Raw genomic sequence first — 23,581 nt, 5'->3', positions numbered from 1 at the left:
CCAGCTGCATTTTGTGCTTAACTTTGCCTCTCAGTTAGTCGTTTATTTTGTTGTAAATGCCACGTTTCGATTTTCGGTTCTAAACAATCAACGGTTTGATAAAATGTATTCTGCGTATGTATGTTTTTTTTTTTTAGAAGTGCGTGCCTAGATATCAACTTGTGCGCAAATCTCTGAGTGCTTCGATTGGGTGACGTCTCGTGCAACATGTGGAGCAGCTCCTTGGACTGCCGAAGACTAGGAGGAAGTCATCTCAGCTCAATACAGGCGGAATGGCTTTGTGTGGACGGCCTGGCCGGGCTTCTTCTTGGGACCGGCACTCTTGGGACGTTTGGGCTCCGAGTTGAGCGAGGGCATGGACACGGAGAGGACCAGGCACTCCGCCGGCAGGGACATGGACGAGGTGAGTGTGGTGGCCCGTTGGATGCGCGGCGCCTTCCAATACTGCGGGGATGCGAAAGAGAGTTCTTAGCAAACAACAACGATTTACATTGCCAAGTGGGGGAGATGCAAAAATAGTTGTCATAGCTCGATTGAGATGGAGACTTACTTAATTTGCTTGATCAAATTTATTTGTTTCGATTACCAATGCATCCAATGAGGTAGAGGAGGATGTGTGCTCGTGCGTGGCTTTGTTGGAACGCTTGCGGCGTGGGCGTGGCTTGCCAAATAAGATACTCGAGTATCTCCAAAATTTGCTTTTTGTCTATCTCAATACGGTTACGATAAGTGGCTGTTGAAATTCAAAAACTAAGTGCAGCAACGCCAAGATTTGGTAAATGAAAAAACGTTTTTTTGTTTGTTTTATTATGTTTAAATTTTGCCATTGTTCTTACATTTTGTAACAGGGTGTAAATAAATCGTGAGAATGATGCGCTTGACTAATAAGATACAAATTAATAGTAAAAATATGCTTATAAGTGGATTTATCTTTTCCGTTCGGTTCGGTTAGGTTCGGTTCGGTTCTGTTTGGTGTCGTTTGCTTTTGTTCGTCGCAAAAGTATCTAAAGTGTTTACAAATCAATGGGTCGCATTATCTTAGTCGTTTAACATTTAGACGTCAAGTGTAACATTTTCAACTAAGCACACCGTTTATTCGTACGATTCTTGTATAATTTGCTTAAATATTTAGATACTTTTATGTATATATATTTTTTTATTTGTATGTATATATGTATGAAGTTCTGGTAATACATTGAGATATATAATTTATGTCTTGTATCTGATGATAAAGAGTGCATTGCTCAACTAGTCAAATATACTTTCGATTTGTATACCAAATACCGCTTCTATGTGGGTGCTTGTGTAGATGTTCGAGTATCTGCATCTTTATTGCGTGCTTGCACCTCTATCGAATTGCTCTGATCTTTTTTTTTTTAACTGGCTTGTGAGGGTGTGTGGGAATTATCGCATAACTCTCGTTCTGCTTTGTGTGGCTTTTGCTTAGATAGTACATTTCAAATTAGCTGGTTCAATGTTCAATGTTCATTTTTCACTTTCGATCTTTCATCGATTGCAAAGAAAGATTCAGCTCGACATGCATTTCGGGCATTTCGGGCATTTAGCTTTGTTGATTTAAATTTTCATCAGCGCCAGAAGCCGTCATGGATGGTAGTGGACTCTGCGTTCAAGATAAAAATATAAACGTGAATGCGTATCGATTGCACAAATCATAAGGTAATCTAATAAAAGGTAAACCAAAAGCCTTGTTAGAAGTTAGAGTCATGAGTTGGTTGGTTGGAATGGAGCGGTGGAGTAAACGAGGGAGTCGCAAGCAAATGCCCATGAAACCGTTTCGGGGCTCTATATAGTATGGTATGGACGCAGATCTGATCTGGCAAATCTGCTTCGGTTCGGTTCGGTTAGTCTATCACAGCACTGTTAAATATTTTGGTATATATAACTATCTATATACGAAACGGACACATCTTAGAAGAACTCGCAACGCACATTAACTTACGGGGCTTGCTTGATCAAATCGAATCGAATTGAATCGGATCGGATCGGATCGAATGTTTCTATATTTGGTTAAAACCGCATCGCATTCGGATTTCGAGTATATGATGTAGTAGTTATATAGTAATAGGCGATAAATAACTCTAATGGACGTAACGTGTATACGATTTTTGAATTTAATGCACTTAGTTTCGTACGACTAGCCTAATAAAAATTGTATATATATTCCTAAAATAAACGAAAAAGAGGCATTAAACACAGAAATGAAGAACATTTAATAATTCATAATTATTTGTAATTTAAAATTGATGTGAGTAATGGGGTCGATGTTTGAGTGGTATTATGTTTTAGTGTGAGAGAGCAAAGCACTGTTGTTAGATGACTTAAATGCTGGGCAGCCTTTTGCTAAACCGTCTTTGGGGTCGTGGTCTGGGTTTCGGGGCACTTTGAGCAATTGCGGATCAGTATATTGTTCAAAATTTGTACTATCCTAAGTAGTGTTAAGGTTGTTGACCGTCTGCCATAAATAATACTTTGTTAAAGGATATTCGCTACATGCTAAAGGAGTTAACAAACATCGGGCCCTCTCTTTGGTTGGGCAGTTCTGTCCTTGCCCATGAGCAGTATCCTAGGGTTCAGATTAAATTTCATCCTTTTTTTAGCGGAATTGCTCAGGGGCAGGTCAGCTTACAGTATCTATACACCTTTCAAGGGCTAAACCATTGAAGAATGCATAAAAGTATACATATATTGGTTACAATTTAAAATAGAAACTCTTGCAAACTCATTCGAGATTTTCGGTTTGAGCTTTTCTAGTTGAGTTCGGGTTGTGTTTAGTTTAGTTTAGTTTAGTTTCTTTCGGTTGAGTCCTGCATCAGTTAAATCGTTTGGCATAAGGTACAGTACAGTAGTTGATGGATGTCTTAGTTAAAGCTAGGGAGTTCATTTAAAAAGCGACTCAAATATATTGTTACACACACAGTCTGAGTTACAGAGACCGAATTCTAGGTGGATCGTGGCAATCAAGCGCCCTTGAGCCGCAAACTACAATTAGCCGGCGGGGTGGCAGAGAGCGAGCGAGGGGGGAACAGAGAAAGAAAGAGAAGAGAATAGTTAGGAGAATTGCGTGTAAAATCTTCAAACACTTCGGGAACACATGGATGGAAAGCGCTGTTGCCAATGAATCTCAGTTTGAGTTTGAAAGAAATTCATTTTTAAATGTAAACTAAACCAAAAGTAACCAAACCAAGGAAACAATATTATTGAACAACTAAACAACTAGGTGCCACAATAATCTCTAGTGATTTAAATTCATAGAAACCTATGTGGCACCTCCAAAATTAAAACATATTTAAAGCCCGCCCATACATTTCAAGACCTAAGAGTAAGAGTGCCAAAATACTTTGTCCAAATGTTAGTTCTTATTGAATACAATTTCCCCATGAACGGATTGATCTTTTGGTGGGAGTTCTCTGAAAGCGGTTTAGGGTGGGTGGGTGACTGTGGGTGGTTGGGTGTTGTGTGGGCCATTTTTTTTTGGGGGGGTGTGGTGCTCTGTTAGTTGCTGATTGTAAATCATAAAGTGTTAACCATAAATGCAACGCAATCAATTACAATTACAGATTACATAAAAAATGAATTTCTCGACGTAAACACAAAAAGGGATATCGTTAATATGTATATATATATATATATAATACTTGTACTGATTACTTTTAGTTGCTTTCGTAAGGAAATTAAAATGCTAATAATAAATCAGGGTTAAGGTTAAATTCTAGCTTTCATACGTAACCGTAACTACATTGAGCTTATGTACACGTAGTTTACCTGTGTTGGTGGTGTTGTCAGTGCAACAGAGTGTTCAACATTTTTCAAATAATCCTTATCATCGAAAATCTTCTTCTCACCGCCACCGGGCTTGTGCTTTACATTATCCAAAGAGCCAACTTTGCTTTGTGCCTTAATTTCTAGTTTTTGCGTTTGGATCTGAAAAGTAGCACCGGCACCGGCAACGTACAGAAAACAATTAGCAAGATCGTATTTCGGATTCATTTTCGGCTATGCAATGGTTCGAAAATTTCGATTAGGTTTTCGACTTTGCGGGTGGGTTATTATGGACACACGAACGACAACGGCCAATCGAGGACACAACTGAAATTTGGAATTTTCGCACACAGAAACAGCAGAGCACATAACGTAACAGATGGATAACAATAAAGGGTAAACGGTTTAAACAATACGCTACAGAGTGTGGTGCATTGGGGATCTCAAAAAGTGAAGGCTTTAGGTGTTCCAAAAATACCAAAAAATAGGAAATATATGATGCATCTAGGGTCTCATACAAAAGCACACTTAGTACACAGAGGAAAAAGAGTTATCACGACTACTTACATCCTTGGGGTTGTTATCCTTTGAATTCGTTGTTTTAATGGTTTAGTTAAAAACAAAATACATTTTTCCCAAATATGTTTTAAACATGTTTCGGTTCGTTAAAATAAGGATGGAAAAACAATAAGTTATTCTCAATTATTCAGAGTGGTTTTCGGTATGGTTAGGAACTAAACAGAATGCTCTCCTCGAGAATGCTGGATATTTACAATGCTGACCCCAAAACTAAGCTAGGTGAGTGGGTTTTTCGTTTTAGCACCATGATTCGATTCGGGTATATGTACATCTGGCGGGTGTTACCTACCCAAACTAAATCACTACTCCTCCTCATTATACAAATTCTGATCCAGGCGCTTGTTATTGGCGCAATGGCTGACTATTTTCGAGCCCTCGCCATAGATGATGTTCATCTTCCTATCGTAGTTCTGGAAAGCGTTTCAAGGTTTTGGTATGTAGGGTGTTCTGGGTGTTAGTTGGTTTTAGTTTTATTTTCTAAATGTTTTTGATTTCAATAACCTTGGACAAACGTGACAGCATGCTGTTTAAAACTAGGAGAACATTGCAGTTCATGCACTGAGAAAAACAGATAGATAGGATAGATGCGGCCCATGCCCATGCCAGTTGGTAACTTAAGTGGAGCATCCAAAAACCAACAAAAGCCAACAGCAATCGGAAATCATACTTAACCGCTACAAAAATCAATATACAATATATGAACTCGTTCACGTCTCTGGGTCAAACTCAAACATGAAATCGGTTTGGGGGGGGGTGAAAGGTCACGAATGGAAAAAGGAGCTAAATACCTTGATATCACCGCCACCTGGCTGATGTTTCACATTGGAGGTGGAGCCCACCTTCGGCTTGGCCTTGTCCTTGAAGTCCATCTTCAGGGTCTCGATCTTCTTGTCCCCGCCTCCTGGCTTGTGGGCGGCATTCTCCAGCGAACCGATTTTCGACTTCGCATTCCACTGCAACTTGGTTGTAACTATCTACGGATTTGCAGTGTTTTTTTCGTTTTTTTTTTTTTTTGTGGTAATTGGTGGTGCGAGTGTGTGCGAATTCGATGGTCGTAAGTTTGTAAATAGATACAAGGTAGGTAAACGATTATAAGCCAAAGTCAAAATCGATCGGATGGGATGACGGCTCCACGTCAATGTCAGAGTCGCACCCAACTCTGGCACATCCAGTGCGGATGCGGATGCGGATGGGTTTGGAATACGCTACATAAGGCAACGGAATTATGCTGCTAAGTGTCGCTGCGGATTGGTAATTGCATTTCCTACAACAAGATACGAGATACAAGATACAAGATACCGTGCTGTTGACTACCCAGCTATAATGGGCATAGATCTCATATCGCAAATCGACCGTGAAATTGCATTTTAGTTTTGCCAATAGTTCTACACTACTTTACAATACGCGACTATACTTAACGTTTTTTTTTTTTTGGTCAGAGAGCTTTTCTCTGCACATTTGTAAAAGCCATTTGTAGATGAGAGAAATTTACAGAGAATTATGATAGAGCAGCTATGTCCCGGGCTAGCTGAGAAAATATGCACTGTATGGATACACCGGTCCCGCCCGTGGATAAAACCTCCATCCGACAGATGGACAATAAGCAACAGGCATACCTTCTTCTCGCCGCCCTTCGGCATGTACTTGTCGTTCTTGGCCTCGATGCGCGGTGCCGCCTTGATGTCAATCTTCTTCGACTCGATCTTCACGTGGCCGCCACCCGGCTTATAGGTGGCATTGTCCAGGGAGCCGATTTTGGAGCGCACAGCCTTCAGGTTGGGCGAAGGCGCATGGCCGACTTGTACCTTGTTCATTGGAACTGGTGGGACAGAAGAGAAACAGGTATTACATATCTCGAAATTAGAAAGATACTTTTTTATTTCTCCTATCCACATAAGTCTTTGAAATCAATTGATTTGGTTTCTGAACAACTGTGATCGCTTTGTCGCATATTATAATATGATAATTAATTAGATCCTAAAACTCATAACGTAAATTTATAAAATTATAACCTAAAAAAAACTGGCTTTTTATATGGCAATATTACACTTAAGCTTATGAAGTTATTTTGTTATATTATTTAATTTTAAAAATCTTTTTCATTAAAACCAAAAATTCAATTTTCTTAACCACAGTTTTTGTTTTTAACCATATAACCATATTTTTAAGATCTCGAAATTAACATTAGCTTTTAGAGTATTGAAAGTGACTAGATTTTCATATTCGTTTGGTTAATTTAATTTTATACTTCATATTTTATGATATGACACTTTATGATATGATATTATATACATTTTTCCTGCTTTCCTAAGACCTAAATGAATTTTAATAATTCGTATTCCTTTTTTAACATGTTATTTTTAGGGATTGGAGTTGTAGTGGTTCAACCAAAGTTACCTTTCTTGGCTGGCTCGGGCTCTGGTGTCTTGAGGAGCAAGCGATTCTTGGAGGCGCTGCGCGACTTGGGTGCTGACTTGTTCGAGGGCGTGGCACTCGGTGGGCGCGACGTGCCCGACTTGTCCGGCTTCGATGAGGTCGATGTGGGTGTCTTGACCGGCGAACTGGGCGAGATGGGTCCGTTGCGATCCTGCCGTGAAAAGCAATCACAAAAAAAGGGCTTAAAAAACTGATGAATTTCCAAATGAAGACGATGCGAATTACTAGCAAGTAGGTCGAATCGGCCATTATGACGAGATGCATCCTGGCTCTGGCTGTGCCTATGGCTGCGGCTGTGCCCGAGTGGCTTATTAACTATTTACGACTGGCTCTCAACACTACTGGGCTTTCCGGAGCTGTCAACGTAATGCCAATGGCATTTATGGCTGGCCGTACGCCTGCCGCTGTCGATGCCTCGGTACGAAGGACTTATAGTTTATGCATTGTTTTATCGATTGTCGCCGCTTCGTGTCGTTTTTGCATATGGATGGGTATTTATAGAGACAACAACTCCGGCTCAGTCAGATATATGTATGCTATGTGCTATGATTTGCCCCCAAAAAACTCCCGGCCCGATTCCCCCAAAAAACGGTTTCGTGTTTGGCACTTATCTGTGCGCAGATATCACCAGGCATATAAATCGCTTTTCGTGTGTATTTCTTTTGTGGCTTTTGGCAATACTTGCCCCTTTCTTTAACTCGCACCTGTGAAGCTCACGTACTGCATGTATATATACAATATATATATATGGTATATATGTTTAGGAGCAGTCTGTTTGTTCGACTTTTGTCGCACTTTCTGCGGGTTTTTCCGACGCGCCAACTGCCGTCTGCCAACACAAAACTTAGTCTGAACTTTGGCGTCTGCAGACGAACACACGGGCCAACTTGGGAACTGAACTTACTGAGCGACGGAACTGTCGCAGACTATGTTCCATTTGCTATATGCTATTTGCTATATGCTATATGGTCTCTAATGGACCGTGGAGCTCGTGGCTCGTAGATCGCAGCTCACCCGCTGGCTGCCGCGGCCTTTTACAGATATTTATGATTTGAGAACTTAACTCAGCGGCAGGCAGACAGAGACGGTCAACGGAATTAAATTAATTTGTTGCCAGTTCCAGTTAATTTCCTCTCAATTAACGGAGACGCAGCGGTAGTTACAGTTTATGGCCAACTAGTTAACTAGTTCAAAGACGATCTTAACTCACCTTCTCCTGAGTGGACTCATCCACGCCGCTGTCATTGTCACCCTCTGAAAAAAATTGATGGCAAACAAATTAGTTACATATAAATTCTGGAATTGAAATAACTTAATTTAATTTTTTTTTAAATGTAGAAAGGGTTTACTTAACGTGTATTAGTTAGTATAGTATTATTGTATTATTGATAAATTTAAATTTCATTACTTTTTCGTCGTAAATATAAAATATCATAATAAAACCTTGGGTAGTTTTAAAAAAATCTAGAAAACCGACATAAATGTTTCATTATGATTAAATTGTAATAGGCTTTATAGGATGAAATTTTACTTAAATGGAGCTTTAAGAATTTATGTTTCCTTAAATTTGTGCATGATTTTATATTAAAAATCTGACAAATTTAAGGTAATATTTTATAAAATCTTGCTTATATAGCCTTATATATCTGAAAAATATGGTTGCGATACAACAAGAAAAAGCTTTTCGAAACCAGATTTGTAGAGTTTGAAATGGAATATGATTTGATAGTTAATTTACAATCTGGTATTTGAGAGCTTTAATTGTTCATATAAAATATAAAATACTTGAAGTCTAATTTTATAAACTTTGGCTTTTGAAGCCTTGTTTATAATTTTGAAATATATGCTAGCGTTAAAACAGGAATGAGCTATTCGAAAACGGAGCTATGCTTTTTAGATAACTTCGAACTAACTTCTTTTTTTTCATTTCAAGGAAGGTTAATTTGATGGTTAATTATATTGTATGGAATTTTCTAAAAATTCTTGTTTAAAAATCTGAAAAACACCTTAGCTGTAGCACAAAACTTAACTTTTCGAAATCGGTTAAATGTGTAATATTTGTTTGAACAACAAACTCCAAAATGGCTCTACTAATGGTAACAGTTTCACTTTGGGTCTTACTAAATCCAGGTCCCTTCCGGGCATCTCCCGCCGGCGGGCTGGTCTCGAAGGGTGGCTCAATGTCCTCCAGCAGGGGCTCGCCCATGGGATCTGGCCTCGGGTTGAAGGTCTTGAGCGGGGTCACCGCCGGACCCATGACCACGTCATCGTCGTCATCGTTGTTGTGTGCCGAAAGTGGGCGTAGTTGCTGCGGTGGTGGTTGCTGTTGCAAGTGTTGCTGTTGCTGCTGCTGCTGCTGCTGCTGCTGCAGTTGTTGTGGTAGCTGTTGCGGTTGCATGGGCGGTTGGTTGAAGGGCGGTCGGAAGGGGGCCTGCAGCGGTTGACCCGGCGGCGGGCGGGCAAAAGTGGGTGGCGGTGGTCGCGTCATATTCTGGGGCGGTCTGGCGCCCGGTGGCATTCCCGGAGCCCCGGCAGGATTCCAGGGAAAGCCACCAGGTGGCCTGGGCGGCCCCTGTCCCGGCGGACTCAGTGGTCCGCCAGAGTTGGGCAGACGAGCCTGCTGCATGTTCAGCTGCGGTGGCATTCCCGGTCGCATTCCCGGCGGACCCATCAGCAAGTTGCTCTTGCTGTCTGTGGTGCGCAGTGGCGGTGGCCTGGCCCCCATATTGGGTGGCATGGGCGGACGTGGTCCCACCATCCCGACCATCGGTCTGGCTCCGGCGAACGGAGGACGCGGCTGTGGTGGCCCCACGGCAGGACGCATCTGCGGCGGCAAGACAAAGTTCTGTGGTGGTCGCACATACTCGGGATTGGGTTTACTTTGGAGCTTGGGTTGGGGTGAGATGGTGGGCTTGGAATTGCTGCGTGAAAATGTGCGATCTTTGGGTTGTGGTTGTTGCGGTGGTGGTGGTGCATTATAGCCGGTGTACTCAATTGTGGCTGGCTGAGGACGCTGCTGTCGCTCAGCTAGAAAACTATTGCTGGAGTAATCTGCAGCTGGTTGGGATCTCAATGGCTGCTCTTGATTGCGGTTCACGGAGGCCGGATCACCTCTGGCTGCCTCGTAGGAAGCTCCTACATTGCTCAGGTACTCTGGATTCTGTTGAGTTCTTAACTGCTGCCTAGAGCGATCTGTTGGCACAGAATCTAGGGTATTATTGCTGTTTAGCTGAGTTCTTAGCTGTGGTTTGCTTCGTTCCACAGTTGAATCAATTGCCTCCTGGGCAGGCTGTGATCTTAACTGCTGCTGGGGGCGATCTACAGCTTCCGAATCCAAAACGTAATTAGAGCTATCTGCAGCAAGATACTCTGACTTGGACTGACCACGCTGCTGCGGCTGCAGTGGGTAATCCTCCTGGGAAAACTCCTGGCTCGATCCTTCCTTTGCCGTGCCGTACATCCTGGAGCTAGAACTTCTCGCCTGCGGTGTCGGTGCAGAAATGTGCAAGTGTCGGGTAACCCAATACGTGGCAGGGCTCGAAAGGCAGCTTTTGGTGGCCAATGCCACATATACAGTACATACAGTTCCAAACTGACTGGCCCATATCATTTGCATATGTATGGCCATATATCGCTGTGGATTCACCCACCGAATGTGTGGGGGTGCCAAGTGCTCGTGTATCATCGGAACAGAGGTATCAATATAGTTGCCATTGAGTGGGTGCTTTCAAATTTGATGGCTCTTTCTGCATTTGTTTACATTTTATTGTTTTGGTTTTTGGTATTTTCGGGTTCTTCGGCTTTCGGGCGGCGGCGCTCTTTGGTTACCATTAGGGAATTTTGTCATGAAATTCGGTTGCCAGCTGTAACATGACCCAAATTGTTTTTGTGGCTTATTGATTCAACAAAAGTTTCGGCAGTTCTAAGGCCCAAAATCGACGGGCCACAAGAAATCGCTGTTTGATTTGTTTCGCAAAGGGTTTTCTGTTCGCTTTTGCTCCTTGCGGCTGACTGACAATGAGGTATATGCAATGGGGTATTTGCAAGGTCGACGGCATAATACACCCATTAACATGGCCGATATATTCAAATTATGCTCGTAAATCATTTGTGCATGGGCAATTTGGTGCTTTGAGTGCAGCTCCAAAAAATAAATGTGAGGGTACTTGAACCACAACTCACCGCATCGGTATCACTCATATCAGAGTGGGGTGCTCTTCGAATGTGGACTACAGACTATAGACTGTGTGGACTGGGGTTCTGGTTCTCGGCACTGCCTGGCAATTAACTTTATGCGAAAGAACCGAAAACTTTTGCATTTAGTTTTGGTGTGTTACATTTGACGGGGCGAATCGATAAAATTGCACGGTCAGGACTCTTTTAAAACTGCTGCTGCTGGAGGAGCTGTAACCTCAGCACGTGCCACACCCGATTGGCAACTAAAGACCCAACTGCGACTTGTGCCGAGTCAGAGTCGAAATCGCCAACTTCCTGGCAGCAAAAAAAAAATAATATGAAAAATATAAAGGAGGCCCGACAGAAGCAGCAACTGCAAATTAGGGCCACAATGATTTGTGATTTAACCGCGGCTGACATAAACCGAAATTCCACACAATGTTCATGTCAACCGCAACAACGACAACTGTCATTTGTGGCCAAATGGTCTTGGCCAAATTGATTATCATTGGTAGTGGTTGGTTGGTTGTTTGGTTGGTTGGCTGGTCGTTGGCAGTTGAAAGCCAACAGTTGCACAGGTACAGGTGCAATGCATAAACCACAAAAGTTTCCTAAACGCTCCTGCTGCCGCTTTTCAATTAGATTCACCCTCTGGTCGCAAGGCAGGCAAAGCCAGCCTAACCAGAAATATTTTGTTAACAAAAGTTGGTCCTTCGGCAATTGAATTTCCCGTTTGCCTGCCACTGCAGTAGCGATTTTTATCACACAAACAGACCACTATCAATTGTTGCAGTTGGCCATAAAACAAGCGCCGTGCAATTGTATCGATTTTCCTAGTCAGAGGGCAATAACTTGGCCACTTGTACAGTCTGAGAAGGCTAATGCACTTTGCACTTTGCGTTGGCCACAAGTATATATGTGTGTGTGTGTGTGTGTGGAATTTACCTATGAACTAGCCACTCTCTAGATAAATTGCGCCTAAAATGAATATTAATTTATATTTTTTATGTTTGTTTGTTTTTTAGTTTATTTATTTAACTATTTGAACAATTGTAGTCCACTACGCGACGTTGGCTCTGAACTGCGTTGTGTTTGGCGCGAGTGTTAAGACTCGACTGCTTTTATTTGCTTTGAAAAATTTCGAATTACAATACTTAGAATTTGTTTTGATACGCCAACTTGGACTGGCGGAGCGTAGCTGCTCGTAAACTTCTCGGGGCGCATAAACCGAATGTGTCCTTGCGCAGTTCAAAGAGCAGGATATTTTTGGTTGGAGCAGCCCGCCGCTTTGCTCGTCGCCTGGCTTATTCTATTGACATACAAACTTATTAGTGGGGCGCCGGGGAAAAATGCAAATTCAACACGCCAGCAATGAGAAATAAGGGGGGCTCCGTTGATTTTATATGCAGATTTCATTTGACTTGATTAATTTAATGGGCTCTGGGGGGAGGCATTTGGCGCGCATTTGTGCAGTTCTCCGGCCGTAATCCGTTTGCTAACGGCAATCGAGCACACACACACACACACACACACACACATAAGAGTCGAGGGAACTTGCACCGCTTGCCACGCACCGCAAATATTTATAACGGCCTTCCCATTATCCAGGTGTTGTTGTCATAGGTTCCTCTAATTGTTGTCTATTTACAAGCAGCCAGCACGCAAGATTCCGGCGCTCCAATGCGTAGACATAAAAGTAAACCAGCGACGATCCCAACCGACATGAGGGTGGCTAAGGATAAATCCTTAGACACAGTGTAGTCTGGCTGGTTCTTTACCCTAATTTGATTGTCAAGGTTATGGGGGCTTACTAGGCTAGTCAGATTTTTTGTGGGCTGATACAACAATGCCCTTAGATTTTTATGTTTTCTTAACATACCAATTAGTAAAGCCATTTTGAGTTTATTACACACGAAATTGTATCCGACAAATATGCATACAAACCTGTAAAATAAGAGAAAATTTGATTTTCATCACTGAGAAGGTAAGAAACAGTTTAAATGACTTTTAATTCCCAAAAAAGAGTTCATGCTTCTAAAAAATTAAATTAATGCAACCTATATAGGTTTTTTTGTGAAATAAAAGTATTTTTTTACTTATTTTCCTTATTTGTTTATATTGATAAGTTAAAATGTAACGAATTTGTATTTATTCTATTTCGCCGCACTTTATTACCAATTCGCCTCACTTTCTTACCAAATCTGCACTTGGTTGGTGTCTAAGTTAAGCGAATACAGAAGCCACTGTTAAGTTAATACTACAACCATTGATTGGCAGCACTGGTGGCGTTTGGCGCCTTTTTGATTAATAATTTGTATGATAAGTTGTCTTTCCAAACTTAAATAAGCTTGAATAGTTAGTAAATAGTAGTCTTGGTCAGCACTTTTAAAGTAAGCCGAATATGCTGAAAAGTGTTTCTTAGAAGAACCCTTAATTGGATTTAGAGAAAATTTTAATTAGTTAGAAACTGCTAAAACGTTTATGTAAAGCGAGTGCAATTAATCGGAAACGCACGCAAAGCAAGGTCGACTGCATTTTGTTGTCACTTTTCGATTGGGGGTTGCTTTGCCGCCCCCGAATTGCTTTCGTTTTCCTTTCCTCCCGGCGTTTGTTTTGTTTTTTTTTGGGGGATGCAGCCGGTCGGGGTGGGCTCACGTTGTGTCTATCGGCATGCCATCCCTTTTGGTTGGCTTCCCTTGGTCAATTTGTGTCTGCGTTTCGCCCATTGATTATTCTATTCAGCATTCCTGTGAGGGAGGAATTCCTCATGTGGCTTGCGGTCGCTCGAACTGCGCATGTTTGGCCAGAATGTCCTGCGACGCAAAAGATGAATCACAGCTCCGCAGGAGTGTGGAGGCGTAAAACGCAGATAATATAAAGCAAGGTGCAGCGACATATAGGGAAAAAAAGCCAATCCTCACAACACTTTGCTTAGATCTCTTAAAATGGGAAATGTTTCGCTCTCCAGAAACTCTCCAGAAAAAATCAAATTAAAATTTATTTGTACCAAGACATTTTAACGTTAATAAACAATCTAGACTAGTATCTTTATCTATTTTAAGTATTCAATGCATAACTAAAACGAAAATCAACGTCTTCGATTGCTTCGATTTTATATCTTATAACTGAAATACCAATTAAGTTTGAATTTATTGGACAGGATATTTCTAAAAATCGAAAGTAAAAATACGAAAATCTCACGAAGAAGTTTCCAACACTTTTTAAAGCTTTAGAAATATTTTATAAGTGGGACTGGTCACATTACCTATAACTCTTTCTTTTCTTTTGCGTTTTCAACGTGCTAAGTTCATTTTAAGGCATTGTTCTGATTTTAATCAAAAAGTCTAGCATGTTTATTCCAAAGGCTAATCGAGTTGCCATCTACGAGTACCTCTTTAAGGAGGGTGTACTGGTGGCCAAGAAGGACACTCGCGTCCTAAAGCACCCCGATCTGTCATCGATCCCAAATCTGCAAGTCATCAAGACAATGCAGTCGCTGCATTCGCGTGGCCTGGTCAAGGAGCAGTTCGCCTGGAGGCACTTCTACTGGTGTCTGACCAACGAGGGAATCGAGGAGCTGCGCAACTACTTGCACCTGCCCCCGGAGATTGTGCCCTCCACCCTGACCCGTCCTGCTCGCTCCGATGCGGTGCGTCCACGTGGAGGAGCTGGAGGACCTCAAAGATTCGGAGGCGGTCCCTCCAAGACCGACCAGGACCGCTCGAACTACAGACGCAATCCTGGCGATGGCGGATTGGACAAGACGGGCGACGTGGGCCCCGGCTCTAGGGACCTCGAGTTCCGCGGAGGCTTTGGACGCGGATCCCGCTACTAAACTAGCAAATGGAGCTCCAGTTTAATTAACTCTTTAAATAAAAAAACGTGGAATTAAATATTTCCCTTAAGAACAACATAAGTGAATGTTTTTTTAGGCAAACTAAATCCCAGCCTTAGGTTTATTTTCATCGTCAAACTTGTAGATATTTCTAGATACAGCTAGTAATAAGTAATTTTGGGTGACAATCATCGAACTTTTTAAGAGGATTTTCAATTTAAAATTAAACTAAAATAATAGAATAGATAAACTCGTAGATATTTCTAGAGACTGCCATAATTTATTGAGAATGGCAAGTCCATGATTTTTTTTATGAAAAATAAGTAGTTAAGAGTAATAGGCATCTTAAAAAAGCCCTTAAAAAAGTTTTTCAAATAAAAATTAAATTGAAATAATATCATGAAATGGAAAGAACTAATAACAATGCTTTAAGATATTAAGGAAACATTCTAACAACACCGTAGAGACAACATAGAAGCATACAAATAATGTATTACAGTTTATTCTTTTAAAACCAAGTTGAATACAAAAGTTTTCTCCCCCCTCAGAGACACATTATCAATTAATCAAGCGCCAAATTTATGGTTCCATCGACTAGGACCTCTGGTGGCTCGGATTTCGTGTCGAACATGGCTGTATTTATGGTCGGGCTGTTTGGCTGGCGGTTTGGTAACTTTAACATTTGTATTTTTGACGCACTTCGATTATTGATTGGCTTCCACAAAATGTGGCAGTTGTTGTCACAGTGCGGCAGCGGCACGCACGATATGTCAGCCAAAACGGGCTGGCAGGCCAAATATGGACGTGGCTACAACATCAACCAGAACAACAAATTATGCGGCGTCTGTCCAAAGAGGTATTAGCCACTGGGATGGCTTTGGGATTGGGTAACCCACCCAACTGAAGACTCCCCAACTGGCGAAAGTGCAGCGAAATGTGTGTCCATAAAATCGTGCAAAAAATCGGGCAAGTAAATCGAAATCAAAGCAGGTCCCCCGAGTTTATTGAACTGGAATTGGAAGTGCCAGCTCTGCAAAGAGGGGCGATGTTCGCGCCGAAGCCATTTGACAACTCTTTTGTGGCTTTAATTAGAGGGCAACACGGACCGAAAGGGATTTGCATGTCGCGTGTCTAGCGACACTTTGTTCGCGGGAAAACAATTAAGCAAACACCCAACCAGCAGAAGCAGTCCTCAAAAGCATTATTAATTTTTTGTTGCCAACTTTATTGATCAAACTTTTCATTTTGTAATTAATTAATCAAGCCCCCGAATTGTGCCGCATTTCTGGAGATGCACCCAACGAGATATACAATGCATTAATATGCCACAGGCCCGGGCACAATAACAACCTAATGAACGCTCACTGTGCGCCTTGTGAATGCTAATCGTTGCACCTAGTCGACAAATTGGCCATTAGGCCAGCTCTTCTCCATTTGGTCCGTAGCTACAAATTCTGAAATCGATTTATCGACTAATTAGTTAATCATAAAGACCATATGGGCAGGCCATGCGTATCCCAATGTCACAAAAACAAAACCAAAAATTCACATTCGTCTTGCTTGAAAAGTTCTGTATTAAGGCGCGACGCACAAATATGGCTCCAAATATTCGGTAATTGTTTCTCAAAGCGGAAACCTTAACAATTACCAGAGTTTTTAAAGCTTTCCGTTAGGAAAAAAAGGTATCTACGTGAAACTAGAGCACGCCCCCAATACAAAAGCCAAAGACAAAGAGTAGAAAACTCGGAGGGAAAATCAATTGCAGCGCCAAATGCAAATGAGAAACGAACGTGTCGCTCAGCTGGCAGCGTTTTGTGATAATTGAAAAGCCACTGGGAAATAGGCGACAGAAATTGCAACAAATCTTGGCTATTTATAAATTCGGTGAGCGCACCTAAAGCAAAGAGATTGGTTTGTTTTCAATGGAGCACCATTACGTCACACGATGAATATTAGTATTAGAAAATATATGATTGGCAAAGAAAGTGCGAACTTGTCATTCAGGTAGAAAGCCTTTTCCCCCGGCTTATTAACACAAAACACGAGCGAGTGTCATTTATAATCTAGATGATATAGAGCGGGTGACTTCATGTGGACGAGAGCGCTGATAGTAATCAACAACTATATTTTTACTTTTATTATACGCGCTAAAGCAAAACAATACCTACAGCAGCGTCGCATTGTTATTGTTTCTATTTAGCAGAGCCGGTTTGCTCTTGACTTGAACACTTTATTTAATCATCACCCGAGGCTGGGGTGTATCTTTTTCGCTGCACACACATCACACTGGCCTAATGAAGTCAACTGTTTTAGGGAAACGCTGAAATGGATGCAAGTCGTGAGGGAGATACTCTAACCCATACATTATAGAATTTAACCGAGTGATTTTAGTGAATTCCGCAAAGCCGAACGACCCCTATTGAAGGTACACACGGCTTGATTTAAAACGAGGTCAGCTGCAGTCTAACCACAACAGCAGCACACTCAAAAAACAGAAAGCCTACATTTCGGAAAGTGGCTATAAAATTGTTATTTTAAAATCAATTTTTCTAGCTGCTAGGCAGGTATATATTTACAATAAAAAATACAATTATCAATAAATGTGAACAACGAAAATATGTACACATTTATAAAATTAAAAAAAAAAAGTTTTTTATTAAAAAAAAGATTTTGTTTAAAGTTATATACAAATTTTCTATATTTTTTAGAAAGTTAACTCAGAATTTTTAGCTTAGTAAGTGAAAAATGTAGCTTCGCTTCCAGCGGGAATAGAATAAATACTTTATGGAAATGTTTTAGGTAAATTGGATATTGTAAATTTATTTAATTAGGAAATCCTTGTTTTAAATAAGATGAAGTGCGTTTACTATTAGGTAAAATCATTTCCACAAAGTGTTTAAATTCCGTTGGTTCTAGATTACTTATGAGCAATATAACTTATATTAAAATAAATAAAATAACAACTTGAAGGAGTTTTGGAAGAAAAAGATCTGGCAAATGCCTTAACAGCAGGGATAATCTTTTTCTGAGTGCAGCTGCCGCATCAGCACGAGCTCGAATTGCTGATAACTTTTATCGCAGTAGGCTATATCTATATCTATATCTGTATCTGATAGATACACACTGGGGCCCAGACAATGCAGCGGTCTGGACTGAAGGCACCGGGCATTAAGCACAATTAAAAGCTGCACTCGGCCGCCGTGTAGGTGGTGGTGGCATGCCACAGTTGCAGGTCATTAAACCGAATGAAGAGAGCTGGTGGCACAATGAAGCCACATCCACATCCTGCCGGCAGTTGAGGCCTCTTCAGACAGGCCCAAAAGCCGTAAACTTGCGGGTCTAAGCCGTTGTTCAAACAGATCAAACAGCCCCAAATCTATTTGCATAATGTGGCGGGCGCATGAGGTTGTGAATCGGGTGTGCATGTCCCATTGGCATACCAACCATCAATGATGTCCTGGGGAGTGCCGGCAGAACAATTTTCCTAATTGAGCCATCGCCAATGCAGGCGTGCCTTGAACTTTCCTAATTGATTTTCTAAGATACACACCCGGCGTATGCGTAATGCGCTATGAAGTCACTTTTACTTGGTAAGTGAAGGTGTATATGCTACATACATAGTATATGGTAACTCTCCCTTACCTTTTTGATCCTGATTAGCCCTCGCAGTTGCAGGCTTCTGTTGTTGTTGTTGTTGTTGCGATGGTGGTGGTTGTTGTTGTTGTTGCTGCTGCTGCTGCTGCTGTGGTGGTGGTGGTGGTGCTGCTGCTGCTACTGCTACTGAGACAGCTTCCTGTTGTAACTGCAACTGCTGGTTGTTCAGCGGTGGGTGGGGATGGGGGTCGCCTAGTGCTGGCACAGCATCCAGCAGGGAGCTTTTCTCCAGGACATCCGCCATATTGAAAGTCGAGCGAGTATGTGTGAGTGCGTGTATCCGTGTGTACCGTACCGTGTCTGTATTTGTTGCACTCACGGGAAAACTCAAAGGATCTGTCGGTATTTTCTTGTGTGTGTATCTTTGGGCTAGTCCTTTTCACTTTTGCACAATGCAATAATCCTACTGGATTAATTGGCCGAAAATTGCTCACAAATATATACTTTGCGATGGCAATTATGCTAACAATATTTCTGCACTCACGCTCACGCACCGCACTGGCACTCACTGGCTAATTTATTTAAAAATTTTGTTAGTGCAAATTTTGTAAAACGGCGAGACAGCACCCGCTCGGTCGGCTGTTTTGTATCTTTTGGGTTTGTTATCTCGTTTTCAACTGATTTTCATTCCTAACTAACGTTCGCAGGCGGCGCGCGCCGTTAAGCTTTTTCCGGCCACGAGCTTTTTAGTACACGGTACTTAGGGGTGGAATGGATTTACTAAAAAGGGAAATCTTTTCAGTGCTTTACTTGATAATTTTAAGAATTTTAGTTAACAATTGGATTACCCTTTTACCACTCAGTTTTCAAAACAAAATGTTTTTTTGAGTATACCTAAATAAAAATAATAAATTGTACTACACCATCTCTTATTGTAGAATTTAAAATGTGTTTAATATTTAATGCCTTTGTATTTATTATTGTTTTTAGAAACACAACTTTAATTTGAATAAACTCAGCTGTATATGTTGCTTAATGTATATTATTGGTTTGTGTCCCGTCTAATTTAGTTCAGCCTGAGCCGAAAATATCTATAGGTTCCGATATCGACTACAGAGTGCTTTTATTTATTGCACGATGGGTTTTATAGAAACTTTTGGGATGTACATATATGTTATGGCTTACCAATGTGCCTAACGAGAAGGATATATATAGAACCTGTCATGAGTCTTTTAAAAATTGCTGGTCTTATACAAAACAACCTCATTATTGATGTTTATTAAGGCTAAGCAAGCAAAAACCTCTATAAATCATTGGGTACCGCTAGAAGGCCGTTTTAAATGAATGACCCCATCTTCCGATACCCCCCCTTCACGGATTTTTTCATTGATTGTGCAACACCTTTCGGCTGCACAATTATTCTTAGTGTTTATTTAAATACATTTGACTTATTTCACTTTCACACATTCACATGGTAAACTGAGAAGGCTAAAAGGCAACAAGTAACACATTTCAGGACTTGGCTACTGCCTTTTTTTGGCGCTTTCGGATGTTGAAATTGCCTAAACATTATTTTTATTTGCTATTTGGTTTATTTTCATCTCATATAAAATAATCATTAACTATTGCTTTGCTTTTTGGTAAACCAACAAAAAAATGAATAACAAAATAATGGGCACGAAACTTTGGATTTTTTTCAGTTTTTTTTTTCCGTTATTTTATAATTTAAATTTTTTTATTTTTTAAAAAATAATATTATCTTGAAGTTCAATTTTGCAGTTGTAGTAGCAGAAGTAATTTTTAATTAAAATAATATACGAGAGAGAGATAGAGAGAGTTAGCGATGAATATAACATCTATGGAGAATGGTTGTCGCTAAAAGTTTGTTGGTGTTGTTGTAGTTGGTTTGTAGCTGTTGTTTTCAACTATTTTAGCTGATCTGGTCTTTCACACATTCTGGCGAGGAATGCTGTGGAATAGAGTTTGAGAAAAGTCAATATTAGTGCAAGGCCTTTCAACAAGAAATGGACAATTAGACATCCAGACATTAAGACATCAAGGCAGAGGGCCTGGGCTCAATCCCTACTTACTGTTTAGTCGAAGACGACTGGATCGCTCATCAGGCGCTGGACGAACTCTGTTTTTTTTTTTCGATCGACGACAAACGGCGGGTAAACAGGACGAAATCACCGTGCAGAGACCATTCGATTGACATTCGGGAGTTGGTTTTGTTGTGTTTTTTTTTTTTCATTTTCAAGTGTATTGGTTGAGGATTTCGTCACGCAAACATGGATACGCATACATATATTTTTTGTGGGTTTTTTTTTCAGGTTGTGATGGTGGTACAAAGTGCACAGTGCAGAGTGGTTGGGATTTTTGGTTTGTGCGCAGACAAAGAGTGACATGTGGAATAGACAGACGGCGTTTACAAATCGTACATATACAAAAAACAAAAGGACCTGGCTTGCCCAAGGGACGAATACTTACGAGAGTAGGGGATAAATCCTTCTTCGTCCTCGGGGTCCATGCAGTCGGCGAACAGAGTCTCCACCTGCTCGTCATCCAGGCTCTCACCTGTTGGCAGAAAAAAAAAACGCTGTTTAAGTGGAGTTTGTGAATTAGGGACTCAAGGGAAAACTTACCAAGCGCCAGCAGGGCGTGCTGCAGCTCAGCCAGCATCATGGTGCCGTTCTCCTCCTTGTCGTAGAGCTTCAAGCACTCAATGAAGTCCTCATAGCAGCCCTGCTCCTTCTCCTTCTTCACCTGTGAGTAGATGGGCAGGAACTCATCCATCTTGATCTTCTTCTCGTTGCGCTTCTTGGTGCCGCCCATCTTCTCGATCAGCGCCAAGGTGGGGTTCAAGTTCAGGGCGCGGAGGGCATCACCTAGATCGACGGCATCAATGCCCTCGCCGGCGGAGCCCATGACTTCGAAAACGAATTCGACATCTGCGCGAAAGGAACTCAATTAGCATTTGTATATCCTTGTAACCGAACGTAAATCGCATCAAATTGTTGTTTATTTTATTGTATTCATTGTAGCAATTGCATTAGTTGATTTAAAAATACTTTAGATTGCGGGTGACACCCTTTTTTTTTTTTTTTTTTTAAATGGGGTCGATGTGGTAACCCTGAAATTTCTGGTACGCACATTTTTGGTCATCATGAAAATCTTGACATGGCTGGGCATTAGTTACTGGCCGCGTATGAGTGTATGCGTGAGTGGGGATCGGGATCTGGGAGCATTGCCAACCCGAAGAACACACTACGTATACGTAATCCGACACCCGAACCGAACGCCTTCGCCCTCGTCTACGCTATATACACAGTGTATAGGCATATACACACTCACAGCCGCGCAGTTTTCTGCTCTCTTTCTGTGCGTTTGATCGAAAATAAATCCCAAGAAATAACTTTGCCAAAATTAGATCTCTAGACGACCAGCATTTCGGCTCGGAGACGAATGCGCGAGTTCGGTTTCCCGACATATACACACGATTTCCATTGTTTTCCGCGGGTTTTCTATAACTTTGCACTAGATTTTCTACCGGAATTGTGTTGGCAACCTTTTCCCGTTCCCGTTCGCGTTCTCGTTTCTGGTTCATCGTTCATCTGTCAATCGATGAAAATAGATCAGCGATGCATATAGACATTCCTGAATGAAAATTTTCCGCATAACGTTATATATAGGCACGCGTATATGTATGCAATATATTCCAAGTGATTACGAAATATGTTCACCGACTTTTTTGTGTACTTTTTTGTTGTGTATCTCACACGCGCACATTATGTAATCGATTTTAATTTTTCTGGTATCCCCATATTTATTGGTTTTTAGTCCTTTTGCTAGGCTTACTTCTATATCCTCTTTGATTTATTGTACATTTATTGGTTTATCTTTGATGGATTTCGTTTGAGGTTAAAGATAATCCTTTTCGTGCGGTGTTCAACTTACTTTCAACTTCACGCTTTGGAACATCAGCCTGTCAACGGAATCGAAAAAGATTGGAGAATTTTGCATTAATTCGAGTGTGAAAATTTGTGGTTTTTTAGCTGCTGCATATAGAAATCACTGGATGTTCGAGGAAGATGTGTGAGAAGATTCCTTGGCCGATGTTCACTCACCATTTTGTCTGTTTGATGCGAAAATCAACTGTATCGCGGATGAGCTCGGTCTCGACTGAACGTTATTCGTCAGCGGCAGCACGGCAAGGTAATTCTGAGGTGAAAGCCAACCAGCCGATCGCCGAAGCACACAGACACAGCCACAGAATCTAATACAGATTCGAATACAGATTCGAATACAGATTCAAATACGAATGGATGACGAAACGCTCGCTCTTCTCCTGCGCAAGGCTATACACACACCATAGCATATAGACCATGTACGATGCCAAGAATTTACTTTCATCTTGGGAACTTTTCAGACTTTCGAATGCCACACTCTCGCGAGATCCCATCGACCATCGACCATCGTCCATCGTCCACCAGATATTTGGGCTCTCCTTTGGAGCCAGAGCCATTTGTTGTGCTCTCTAACCGGGCTATTTATAACATTTTGTTTTTTTTTTCGTTTATTTTCTGTTTGAATTTCTGTTTTATTTTTTCGTGAAGGCAAAATAATAATCGCTTGTGGCATTCCCAGCCGGATAGTGTTGAATATCATTCGATGTTACAGATGATTTTGCAGATAATATTTTCTGGGCAACATAGATTTTATTGTTTAGCGCTGCGCAATAGTTTGGTTCCTCCATAGAGGGGCCAATGAGGGGAAATTTAGATGCCATGTACTATGTATTTTGGCAGATATATATGTATATATTTATACACTCATCGACCCTGATCGTCTTTTTGGCAAGCCCCGCACTGCGTACGTGTATTTTTCGAGCGTATTCCTGTGGTCTAGCGTGTTATCACTCGAAATGTTTTGTCAGCCGGTCGTTGGTGGTGGTGTTAAATGCCCGACTTCTTGTTTGTCGACCGAAAAACACCTGAAAGCCTTTTCAATATTTATACATATACATATAAAATACGTCTTCCAAAAGTTCTATTCCTCGTTCGCATCTCATCTACATAGAAGGCGCATTACTGGCCCCTCAGGCGCCTTTTTGTGTGCCGTCTCTACAACATTTTAATGCGTGCTATTTATAAAAACTATGACACAGATACACGAAGCGTATTC

At 41.3% G+C, this 23,581-nt stretch overlaps 4 protein-coding genes across 18 annotated transcripts; 1 reads left to right on the top strand and 3 right to left on the bottom strand.

Moving 5' to 3' along the window:
• Positions 1 to 9: 9 nt before the first annotated feature.
• LOC128252228 (uncharacterized) lies at positions 10 to 1,327 on the bottom strand. Its single transcript, XM_052979792.1, is given in 4 exon segments — positions 10 to 133; positions 136 to 227; positions 266 to 444; positions 1,278 to 1,327. Coding segments are annotated over 4 exon segments (375 nt in total). The 3' UTR covers positions 10 to 79.
• LOC128252883 (microtubule-associated protein tau) lies at positions 772 to 19,084 on the bottom strand. Of its 14 annotated transcripts, XR_008267352.1 has the most exons (9): positions 8,917 to 11,299; positions 8,006 to 8,049; positions 6,757 to 6,946; positions 5,976 to 6,178; positions 5,148 to 5,333; positions 4,348 to 4,365; positions 3,784 to 3,942; positions 1,961 to 2,184; positions 772 to 1,621 (listed from the first exon to the last, which is right to left on the bottom strand). XR_008267352.1 is itself a non-coding variant. In XM_052981048.1 (8 exons), the coding sequence occupies exons 1-8, from the start codon at positions 18,702 to 18,704 to the stop codon at positions 1,562 to 1,564; spliced, it is 1,116 nt and encodes a 371-aa protein (XP_052837008.1). In that variant the 5' UTR covers positions 18,705 to 19,084; the 3' UTR covers positions 772 to 1,561. The 14 variants fall into 14 exon arrangements, 12 of the variants coding, with proteins under 12 accessions (XP_052837008.1, XP_052837000.1, XP_052837009.1 ...); XR_008267353.1 differs by lacking the exons at positions 4,348 to 4,365; positions 8,917 to 11,299 and adding an exon at positions 18,449 to 19,084; XM_052981048.1 differs by lacking the exons at positions 1,961 to 2,184; positions 8,917 to 11,299 and adding an exon at positions 18,449 to 19,084.
• LOC128252886 (40S ribosomal protein S10a) lies at positions 14,233 to 14,887 on the top strand. The gene has a single exon (XM_052981056.1). It carries the CDS (start codon positions 14,321 to 14,323, stop codon positions 14,804 to 14,806), a length of 486 nt encoding a protein of 161 aa, XP_052837016.1. The 5' UTR covers positions 14,233 to 14,320; the 3' UTR covers positions 14,807 to 14,887.
• A 1,082-nt stretch (positions 19,085 to 20,166) lies between the features above and the next one.
• On the bottom strand, positions 20,167 to 22,656 carry LOC128265667 (myosin light chain alkali). Of its 2 annotated transcripts, XM_053001852.1 has the most exons (6): positions 22,525 to 22,656; positions 22,355 to 22,382; positions 21,043 to 21,348; positions 20,888 to 20,974; positions 20,491 to 20,537; positions 20,167 to 20,369 (listed from the first exon to the last, which is right to left on the bottom strand). In XM_053001852.1, exons 1-5 carry the CDS (start codon positions 22,525 to 22,527, stop codon positions 20,494 to 20,496), a joined length of 468 nt encoding a protein of 155 aa, XP_052857812.1. In that variant the 5' UTR covers positions 22,528 to 22,656; the 3' UTR covers positions 20,167 to 20,369; positions 20,491 to 20,493. The 2 variants fall into 2 exon arrangements, with proteins under 2 accessions (XP_052857812.1, XP_052857820.1); XM_053001860.1 differs by lacking the exon at positions 20,491 to 20,537.
• Between the last annotated feature and the right edge of the window lie 925 nt (positions 22,657 to 23,581).

This window comes from Drosophila gunungcola, chromosome 3R (genome assembly GCF_025200985.1).
Source record: "Drosophila gunungcola strain Sukarami chromosome 3R, Dgunungcola_SK_2, whole genome shotgun sequence".
Taxonomy (NCBI): Eukaryota; Metazoa; Arthropoda; class Insecta; order Diptera; family Drosophilidae; genus Drosophila; species Drosophila gunungcola.
This window is presented reverse-complemented; position numbering and strand designations above follow the sequence as displayed.